Raw genomic sequence first — 11,718 nt, forward strand, 5'->3', positions numbered from 1 at the left:
AGTCCAATGAAGAAGCAAGACAGATGTCCCTTTTAGTTTCTGATACAAATTTGACATTCATTCTCTGTGTTTTTGGAGCTATTGTGTAAAACAAAATATGTGTAATATATTTCCCATTTAATGAACAATACTCTATTCAGTCTGCATATGTGCATGACTAATACGAAACACACTCTTGGAATATTAAATTATTAAGACTTTTTACTCGCGCATGATTGAATTAAACTTGGATGTTTCGAATTAAATCAGTCTGGATTTAAACAAAACATATGAATATGAATGAGGATCTGTCTTGCATTATCTATGCATCGTGTTTTATATGTTGGACATTTGTTGGGTATAACATGAAATAATCTCACATTCCTGCCGTCTCATAGTTGTATCTAATGCTTTCATTAAATGCAATTGTATAGGTGTAATTATATATAAAAAAGAAACCTTATGAAGCTTGATTATTAAGCAAATATCAGAATGATGTACATGTAGGCCTAGCAACCTTGGGAAAGGCTGTATTGTAGAATACTATAATTCTTCTTAGGGGCTGTAAAATGTTCACCAACTCCATGATAATTCTTTGACCGTGAATAGCACTGACAAATACATCAACACAAATTTTTTTAAAAGTTCTCAGAAAAGTCACTAAGTGAGGATGATTCAAGATGAATGAGATTGTCTACGCCACTAAGAAAGGGTATTTGTGCTTTTTTTAATGCGATGCAAGGACTTCTGCTTTCATCAGGAATATGGACCAGCCCCAAGTCTTTTGTCATGATCAGCATCATTGTACAGTGATGCTATAAATTTAGTGAACCTCACCAGAAAATTAATATACTTTAAAGTTCTGCCAAGTTTACATTCAGTAAAGTTTGTTTCTCTGGGCTCACCGGACATTGTAGTGTTGACTTTATACATAAACACTCAGCATGAAGGAGTGCATTTCCTGGTGGTGTTTACTAACTTTTTAGCACCACTGTATATCCCAAACAATTTGTAGGAATGGTTGCATTTACTTGAAATAAAATTCATGCAATTCTGACTTAACAGGCATTTTGCTACTAACCAGCAGCAAGGCTTGATAAAAAGTAGGGGAGACCGAGGTTACTTTAGTTGGAACATGGGGTATGTTGAAACATTGTAAAATTGCCCTCAATTTATTGCAATTATAATTCAACACTGTTGTATTATTAATAGCAATAAATTGAGGGCAGTATTGCATAAATTTATTTTACAGGCTTTAAAGAAAATTACAGTGTTTCAACTTACCCCATGTTCCAACTTACCCCTGTCTCCCCTATGTTTAAATTCTCCCTTTCACATATAGCTGACATCAACCTGCAATACCGATATCTGATTGATTGCATTTTGGACGTACATTTGCACTTCCAGTTTTACGGCGGGGTGCGATATCACTAATGCTTTAGACACGTATGCAAAACGCATTGAACTTGTCATTTCCAACCTTGTAATAATTCATGTACCTTTCACGAGCAGAAATCTATCAACACAATGACCAGTTTTCGGAGAATGTCTGTTTTGCCATTAATAGACTTTAAGTAAAGGAAATTTTCCTACAAGTTCAACCTATAAAACAAGTACATTTAAATTGCAACACTTGCCAGGAAAGCCTTGTCAGAGAAGAGTGCGACCAAGCTGAGGCCGAACGGAAGGGCTGGTGTGTGCCACCAGACGATGGCTTCATGCATGACCAATATTTATATTTTACCTGACCCAAGTAACGGTCCTCATCCAGGGATATTTCCCATACATGTAGTTTCCATGTTCGGCATCTTTGCCCCAGCATTGGGCCATTTCAGAGAAAAACCTCATTTATCATGTTGAATCGTAAAATACCTTTTATTTAAAAGATTGTAAACTTGAATAAATGATACATGTATCTTCAGCGTAAATGTGAGTGAAGTAAGCGTGTGCTCATAACCAGAAGTTTACAATATATATCCCAAGAATCAAATGAAAACATTAGAGCACCACAGGCGGCAAGATTCAGAAAGCTTTATGCGATAGGGAGAATTATGAATGATGTATTAAACATTTCAAATCAGTACGCTTCTACATCAAGACAAGACATACAAGATATTGAATGTGGATGGACTTGCATGCTGATGTTTCTCTTCAAATTTAATTAATTGCTTTGTCAATTGGCCTTACTATCACTCAGGTGTTTTTATATATGCTTGTGTATTTTGCTGGTTATTTGTATACAGCATGGGTCAACAAACTTATACCCTTTTCAAGAGGGGATAATAGTTGTTTGGGTAGAAATTTTCATATTTTAGATTAATATCACTAAAAGTGGATTTTTATAACACTCTTTTTTTCTTATTTCTACACACACCCTCTTCCTTTTCTTGGCTATTTCTCTTTTTCATAACTTCTTTTTGTTTCTGTTTCCACCCTCCACCCCTCAATTTCCCCCTTTTCTGGAAAGGGGAGGGGGTGCTTAAAAAGTATGTTGAAAAGATCACAATTCCCATATATGCTCACCTTTTGTTGAGGGTGAGGCATGAGGTAAATTTATTAGAATATTTTTGTATTTCGACTATTTATTGTATGAGTTGTGACTTTCGGCCATCAATTTGATGTACTCCTAGATGTGAATTATGCAAGAAGAATGGCACATACATGTATAAAAGTCATCAATAACTTTGCTTGCCAACTGATATTTTATGTTTGAATGGAAATGAGAGCTAACACATTATTAGAAGCAAAAGTTATAATCTTTTTGCACAGGCTGTCACAACTGCAGAGTCAGCTTACATTTTCAGTGCTGTTCATGGCCTCAATGATACAGCTATTAAATAAAGATAATGATTCAGTCATCGTACATATATGTTTTAATCCATTTGCAGCTTGATTATGGCAGTGCAAATTTGGTTCAGGTACATTATCTCAAGCTGTAAATTCAGCTCATGATACAATTCTAGTACTGTGGTTTATAGCAGTATGCATTCATTAATTAATACTATTACTAAACAAAATAAAGTTGATAGGAAGTGAATATGCAGCTATCTAATATTGAATGAATAAAGCAGTAAAATTGAATATCCTTGTAGACTCACATTTACTCATTTTTGGTTTGAGCAAAATTCCTAACTTCTCATTGACATTATGCTTTTTGCTGGAATTCTCTAGGTATATTTGGACGAGTACCAAAGTAAAAACTTGGAATGAATCTGTAACACAGTCTGAATTGTAAGTTGGTGATGACTTTGATTGAAGATACTGACAGAGTCTGCCTTCATGTAGTGTGTGGATTCATCATGAAATCAGAGAAGATACTGTTTTAAAACTAATAAATTCAGTAATGTATTACAGATACATCATACTTGAATGTATTTTCATCTTCAGGTGCTTTTATTATTAACTGAATTGATTTAGCATGCCAGCATGAATACCATATTTTTATAATAATTGTGATACATGGAATTAACAATTTTAATCCAAGATGATGTCATATATTGGTAATGTACAATGTACAGAAAGATCCGGGGGGGGGGGGGGCACTTCCATTGACGAGTGGATACCATGCGCGACCACGGGGTCTTGAAAAGCACCCTAAACACAGATTTTTCATATTCTCAAAATGCACCCCTTAACCAAGTATTGGTGTGTGAAACCCTACCCTTAACAATTATTGGAAACAAATACTATTGGCAAGTATTCCCAGAACTGAGTCCCTAAACAAGTACAGCGATGTATTTTCCGCATTCTGAAAATGCACCCCTTTACAAATATTGGAAACAAAACGATACTCTAACTCTAAGCAAGTATTCCCTGAAATGAACCCCTAACAAGTACAGAGTCAGAGATATTTTATTGTTATATCACGTGTCCGTCACTTTTACCTTTAGACACCATTATTTTGATTTAGTACGGTCCCACCTTCCACACCTCACCCAAATCAGACTCTAAACACGCAGTGTTGGGGCAAAAAGGACATCCTTTATAAAACATTTTGATTTTGTTTTATTCCCGCATATTTGACCCTAAACACGTATATTTTTCCGAGCGAAATGCACCTGTAGATACCCTTTTTTCAATATTTTTGTGTTTTGGACACCTTTATCACGTTATGTAGGTAACGTGCCCTATCTTGAAGAAGATATCCTTTTTACGTGTTTTTTTGGTCGCGCGTGGTATCCACTCGTCAATGTAAGTGGCCCCCCCACCCCACGGGAGAAAGATTTAGAGGATACCTGATAAATAAGAAGTCAGGAATTCTTTTTGACACGTGCTAAAAACCTTCCAAAATGTTTTCCTTTTTTGTCTCGCCCACCAGAGGTGAAGGCGAGACTTAGGGATCCAAATGTCGTCCGTCCGTCACAAATCTAATGACACATAACTCACCAACAGTAAGGTGCTTTTCAACCAAACTTGGATGGTAGATGGAGTTGGGGACCTGCATGTTATGCTGCAGTTGGAGGTCACATGGTAAGGTCAAAGGTCATTTTCAGGTCAACATTAAAGTTTACATGCAAGACTCTTATGACACTTAACTCCACAACCGTAGGTCACTATTCAACCAAACTTGGATGGTAGATGGACTTAGGGGACCTGCATGATATGCTGCAGTCGGAGGTCATATGGTAAGGTCAAAGGTCATTTTCAGGTCAACGTTAAAGTTTACATGCAAGACTCTCTTATGACACCTAACTCCGCAACCGTAAGTCGCTTTTCAACCAAACTTGGATGGTAGATGGACTTGGGGGACCTGCATGTTATGCTGCAGTTGGAGGTCACATGGTAAGGTCAAAGGTCATTTTCAGGTCAATGTTAAAGTTAACATGCAAGACTCTCCTATGACACCTAACTCCGCAACCGTAAGTCGCTTTTCAACCAAACTTGGATGGTAGATGGACTTGGGGGACCTGCATGTTTGGCTGCAGTCGGAGGTCACATGATAAGGTCAAAGGTCATTTTCAGGTCAACGTTAAAGTTTACATGCAAGACTCTCTTATGACACCTAACTCTGCAACCGTAAGTCACTTTTCAATCAAACTTGGATGGTGGATAGACTTGGGGGACCTGCATGTTATGCTGCAGTCAGAGGTAACACGCTAAGGTCAAAGGTCATTTTCAGGTCAACCTTACCTAACTCCGCAACCGTAAGGTGCTTTTCAACCAAACTTGGATGGTAGATGGACTTGGGGGACCTGCATGTTATGCTGCAGTCGGAGGTCACATGATAAGGTCAAAGGTCATTTTCAGGTCAACATTAAAGTTTACGTGCAAGGCTCTTAAGGCAAGTGTTATTCCATCCCAGTCATATTACAATGAAGTTTTGATACAATTCTGTTGCATGCCCTCGCGAATCACGATATTTCTGGTTATTTTTATACGTGGGCAAGACACAAAATTGCTTTTGCCTTGTTTATTATCAAGGTGTATTGTAAACAGGATAAATCCCATAATACTGACCCAGAATTTGTTCTCAAGTAGAGTATGTGCTACAGTAGTTATGGGAAAAAATAATACCTTTGGATGCTAACACACAGTTAAATGTGAACTTGATCAAACTGAAAGAAAGAGAATGGATTAATGTAGTTTGTTAGCTACATGTATTCATTGGTTCTAAATTCAAATGATAACATGCTTTCTTTTAAAGCTTTAATATCTAACTTATCAATTAAGCATAAGCATTAAGCATAACTTTAAGCTATCATTAAATGAGATGTTACATTGTAGTCAATGAATAAGCTTTGAACTGTTAGTGCCCATGAATTTTGATATAAATCTTCTCACTTTCCTTTGAGTCATTATTTTACCACAACAAATGATATCATCGTCTATGAATAAATTTCTGAAGCATGTTTTTTTTTCATGTTATGTCTGTTAAAGTTTTTTTTACCATTTTTCACTGAAATTCATTACTGGATATAATTGACTTCTAATGCATGTATAATAGCAATTAGCACATACAGTACTTGAACCATTAACTAATGTGCCATGAAATTATTGAATTTACATATATATGTAGGATACTTCCTAACTTTCAAGTGCCAAGGTACTCAGTTCCTCTTATTGTGGAGGACATTCGAATGAATGTAAACGTCATAATTTGGGATTTTGAACATCTTTCAACTGGTATCAATAATTCATGTTGGTCACACTCTTTTCATTTCTATGTACATGTGATGTTTAAAGGATATCACGATACATTCAGCAACTGAGGTAGCTGCTCAACTCAAGCCACCATATTTGTGGAGATAGGACCATTCTTCATTGCATTCAAAGATTCATCTTCAAATAACACTTCCCTCTTTTTTCTCATTTTGCTAAATATTGCATCATTATCAGCCCATGTGCATGGACATCTAGTACATCTGCTGTAGTTTTTTAACAAAATAGTTCATACACTGAATTATCATATCATTTGATTTTTTTAATAGTCATACTAACATTACATTTTTCATACCCATGTATGTTCCATTTTAATGTAAAAATATGAATGAATTTGTATTGCATTTCATGTATAATAAGTGAACATAATATGGTACTTGATGACATATATGATGATGCAAAAGTTATTTCACAATGTTCTCAGCTTTGCTTGGCCATGTCCTGAATTTATCAAATAATGCATCTCCATGGCATTTTAATTGCACCTTATCACTCTCAATTTAGGAATTTACTAAAGTAATCAATCAGTCATGATTGATAATATCTCATGGTAAAGTGTAAACAGTAATCTGCTTCTAGAGATGACTTTAATCCCCTTTTGATAATGAGATACAAGTTGATAATCAAAGGAAAAACTGATAAAAAAATATATTTTACGGCCAGTAGAAAACAATTTGAACTCTCTATTGAAGTAGAGTAAAATTAATAAAAAGAATTCTTTGGCTCTATAGAACGCAATTTATTTATGAATGATCAATTGAATATATACATCAATATATTGCATTTGTTCAGATATAACAAGACCAAGACAGGGTTTCAGAGTGCAGGTCAGAAGACAGGAGCAGCCTTCAGTAGCTTTGGTTCAGCTGTCTCAAAGAAACTTGGTGAGGTCAGAGAATCTACAGCATTCAAATCATTTGAGGAGAAAGTATCATCAACGGCATCAACACTAAAGGTATGGAACAGCTCTTTGTAATACTAGCTCTTAAAGTCCTCTATTAAATTTTATTTATTCATTTTCAAAGTTTGATTGAGTTGACAGATAATAATGCTTCATGAAAGATTTCATCAAAAATGTTTTGCATTGTATGTGACTCTGTATGAGTGTTTCATTTCATTTCTTGTATTCAATTTAATAATTTTGCTGTACCAGAGACGAGAGCTCTTATTTCTTCATTAATCAACCATTACTACTCCCTGTATTTAAAAAAAAAAATCATAATAGTGTAATTTAAAAAATGCTTTACCTTATGAAATGTTGAACAAATGTTTTTTGTAATTTTCACCTGAAAAGGAATTTTATGCAGAATTCAAATATGTATTGAAATTTATGTTTACATGGGCTAAAAAGGCAGCTTGAGCTAAAGCCAGGGTAATAATAATATTAACAACGCGCCTCGGAATAGAATATTTCTAGATAGATGGCGCTATATAAATGCCTATTATTATTATGGGCAAAAGAAATACAATGTGGGATGTGAGAATATTGTTAAATATAAAGGCACCTTCTCAAAAGTCAGAGTCACATCTTTCCCGCAGGAATCCTTCAACAGGCTTTTCATTACCAATTCATCACAAAAGAAAGTACTGAAAGAAATGCAGGAAGGCTGCAATGAAAGCAAAATAGTGAGATTCCTGCTATAAGACATGATGTCACAGACTTATGAGAAATTCCCTATCATTGAACTTTTACCAATGTTTGAGACAGAGTTTAGTGACCAGTTTCACAAGTCTGATTGCCTCGGATTTTTTTAATTTCAATATTTTATCTCATGTTTGTTCAGCATGCAGTTTGAGAGGGCCATTGTACATGGTATGGGGTCATCAGAGCCATCAAAATGAACTTCTTACTGCACAAATCTTATTATTTCAGGTTTTTAAATAACACTAGAGAGAGAGAAAAAACTTTTTGAAATAAAAAAAAATAGAAGGATATTAGGCAAGATCTTCTTGATGCTGGTCTTTGTATTCCTGGTTTCAACTGTATAGAACCTAACCCAGGGGAATATTTCATCAACATTTATCATCAGACAAGTTGTCAGATCTGGCAACTTTTCTTGATTTGATTAGCCAAGAAGCACTATTACAGTTGTCAGATAAAACAGACTTTGTCAGATATAACATCTGACAAGTCACTCCCCAGATCCTCTAGCTACCCATTATCAACAGGAAAATATTTCTGTACATGCAATCATAAATTTAAATCTAATGTAAACCATTTATAAAAAGTTCAAATTGATTTTGAATATAATTGTATCTCTGAAGGTTACTCTCCAATAGATGCTCTAATTATTCTCTTGATATATATTGTGCCCAGCAGACCAAAGTTTCAGGACAGAAACCAGAGGAGGAGTCAAGTTTTGAGGATGTTCTTCAGAGCACTGCAAACGAGAGGACACCAGACCCCCAGCCAAATCCTCCTCTCCCTGAAGAAAAGGTCCCAATGTAAACGCACCTTCATACCATCATCTGGCAAGCCACAGGGCATGTGTACAGAGAAGACATAACAAGCAGTGGGACTGTTCACACTAGGTTCACAATTAACAAGATTGGAAAATCTTCCTCGCTCCATGGGACATCCTCAATCAAACTGGTCTCGTGCAATTGCTTCATTGCTATGTGGTAGACATTAGTTTTTTTTTACACTAAACCTCTTATACACCAAACCTACAGCTTATCAGCATTTACCCTTCTCGCCACACAGAACTTGGTTAATACTTGTTATGTATGACCCCTAGCGCATGCAGTTGCCATAGATTTGACACATTTACAAAGAGAGAGTCTGTACAGATTCTGTAATAGATAATGGCTCTGTATAGGTCAATTGTATCTCATACTAATAATCAAGGCGTTACAACCTGCCTGTGGTGGAGTGACAATAACCAATATCATCTACTGTAGTGATCTGTCATTAAACCTATTTCCATCTGCAACAGTTTTGTATAAAAAAAGAAAGAAATGATGTCATCTTTGGGAATTGGAAATAAGGATAGTCTATTGAATTGGGTCATTATGACACGGTGTACTGCTTGAAACTAACAAATAAAATCATCCTGAACCTATACCACAACTAATATCATTGGAATCTATTGGAAAAGGTGATATCATAATCTTAACCCATTTACTATTTCATCATTACACAGTTGCAAGTTGGTTGCTCAACTTGAAAAGATTCAAATGAAACTTTGCACAATGACAGGGTTGAGAAATAAATAGGTAATGCTCTACCACATCAATGTATGTGTAGTGAAAACTTGTTAGAGGAAACTTTTAATCCAGTTTCTTTGTTGCCAAATTATATTTGTAGTTTATAAATTGCTTAAATTTTAGCATGTATTGATCATGCAAACAAGATTTTCTCTAACTTTCCATTGCTTTAATAGTAATAGATGATCTTTTGCCTGTAATAGTCACTTTACTTGTATATGATACATTCCTTTCATTACTTGGGAGGTGATATTTTTCTAAAGTGAACTACTTGGATTTGAAATCAAAGCACATTTTGCAATCCATTCTTGAAATAGTGTAACAGCCTCATTTCTAGAACAAAAATATACAAAATGAAACAACTGGAATGTACTTTTATGTTTTATGTAAGATGCTAAAACATCTTGCGCGTATTAAATTAAAAACTGTCTTTTTCTTCTTTATAACCTTTTATGTTAACACTTTGGTCTTCAAAGATTTGTATATATTTGGTAGCCAAATATTGAAATGCCTGGCTGGAAATTAACACCTTAAATGCATTTATATGTTAAAAATTTGGTACACTACTATTTCATTGGGTTTACTTTTGAACTTCATCAATAGGCCTGTTAATGTGATTGAAAGCTATGGATGTTCCTTTCCTTGGATCCCTGTTACAAGGTATCCATTAACCTGTAGGTTTTCATATGAAACAAATTATGATACTTTTTGCATACATTACTTGTTGCTATTTTAGCTTATATTATATAGAATAATCTGTTTTGAAAAAATATGTATCGGTAAACAGGTCTATTGTCAAAGTGAGCATTCTGTCATTTACAAAATATTGTTGAAATTAAGTCAGACACTTTATATAGGCCAACCAGATCATTACTTTTATTTAATTATAAAGTATTTTGTCTATAATATTTACATTTCCTCTCAATACTCTTTAAGAGTGAGTACAATAATAATAATAATAATAATATAGGATATCTATATTGCGCACATATCCACCTTGTTAGGTGCTCAAGGCGCTCCTATATTACCCGGCTAAGCTAGGCGTTCATAGCGCACACAGCTTCTTGAGGAATTACTTCCTACCGGTACCCATTTACCTCACCTGGGTTGAGTGCAGCACATTGTGGATCAGTTTCTTGCTGAAGGAAATTACGCCATGGCTGGGATTCGAACCCACGACCCTCTGTTTCAAAGTCCGAAGACTAATCCACTGGGCCACAACGCTCCTATCCTAGCAGCTACTGCTTGAAGATGACTATTACTTTTCCACTTCCCCTGTTGTATAGGACACAATTATTGCACTTACAAAGCTTGGCTTCTCTCATCTCTGTGCTTTATTATACTTGTATTTATCTTATTTTTCAAACTCACTTTGATGTCTTAATGTTGTCACACTTAATATTGTACATATCAGCAGTTATATGAGACATTGAAAATGTCACGGTTATCATTTGATTATGTTATTCTTAATTGAAGAAAAGATTAGTCATATATCTGTATGGATTGATAGTATTTGTTTGGTCATGGGTCATGTTATAGTATGATTCAAAAGGAGTGTTTCTTTGAGAATAGTTTATAGACAACTTGATTGTTTTCTTCGTACTATTTTTGTCTGATTAACACTTGAGTATGACTAAAATCCCTTGTATATTTTATGTTTGTATCATGAAACAAAACAAGAAATGGCAGTTCTGACATCTTCATAGAGCCCAGTGTTGGTGAAATGAAATACACAAAGAACTTGAGAAAACAGGACACTAAAATAGAATCCAAAATACAAAGGTGACATTTTTATTTTTCCATATTTTTGTGAAACGTAATTGTGAATTTACAAGGCTGTATCCAAGTTAGCCCATGTCACTTTGTGTATTGGATTAGCATGCATGCCATTTCAAGTGCTGGCGGTATTCAAGTATTTGTGTGTAAAATAAACACTCTCTCTTGTACCAAAGTAGTTACATGGATGATGGTTTTTATCATTTTGTGAAGAGTCAATTATTTTTCCTCATTCATGGATCAGGAATGGAAACATTGGAGATTTTACCTTATGAATACACATACAAATGAAATAGAAAGCTAATGAAATAATCGGTCACCAAATTACAGACATTCTACATTACACAACAATGAAAGCCTAAAATTTTAAATCAATTTGTAGGATTATCAGTTACATCTGACTTTTTTTTCATTTAATATTAGATAATTTCAGAGTCAGATTTACCTTTAAAAGATGTGTATGTTTATGTATTTCATTGGAAATTTATCTGAAATGTTTTAAACATTGTAAAGCCTAACTTTAGAGTCAGTAGCAAGTTAATGGGATCGATACAATGTTGCAGATAATGTTACAGAAAAGTACTGAATAGGTATAGT

General features: G+C 34.8%; 1 protein-coding gene across 8 annotated transcripts in view; it reads left to right on the forward strand.

Annotated features, from left to right (window-relative positions):
* The window catches only part of LOC121427392 (tumor protein D52-like), a 33,907-nt gene extending 23,541 nt beyond the window's left edge, over positions 1-10,366 (forward strand). For 4 of the 8 annotated variants that reach the window (XM_041623822.1, XM_041623788.1, XM_041623763.1 and 1 more), the window contains 3 exons: positions 3,151-3,210; positions 6,931-7,093; positions 8,456-10,366. In XM_041623822.1, coding sequence (XP_041479756.1) covers positions 3,151-3,210; positions 6,931-7,093; positions 8,456-8,587 — 355 coding nt within the window. In that variant the 3' untranslated portion in view covers positions 8,588-10,366. The remainder of the gene's footprint in view (positions 1-3,150; positions 3,211-6,930; positions 7,094-8,455) is intronic. The other 4 variants (XM_041623806.1, XM_041623780.1, XM_041623772.1 and 1 more) reach the window with 3 other exon arrangements.
* The last annotated feature ends 1,352 nt before the right edge of the window (positions 10,367-11,718 follow it).

The sequence above is a fragment of the Lytechinus variegatus genome, chromosome 1 (assembly GCF_018143015.1).
Source record: "Lytechinus variegatus isolate NC3 chromosome 1, Lvar_3.0, whole genome shotgun sequence".
In the NCBI taxonomy this organism is placed as follows: domain Eukaryota; kingdom Metazoa; phylum Echinodermata; class Echinoidea; order Temnopleuroida; family Toxopneustidae; genus Lytechinus; species Lytechinus variegatus.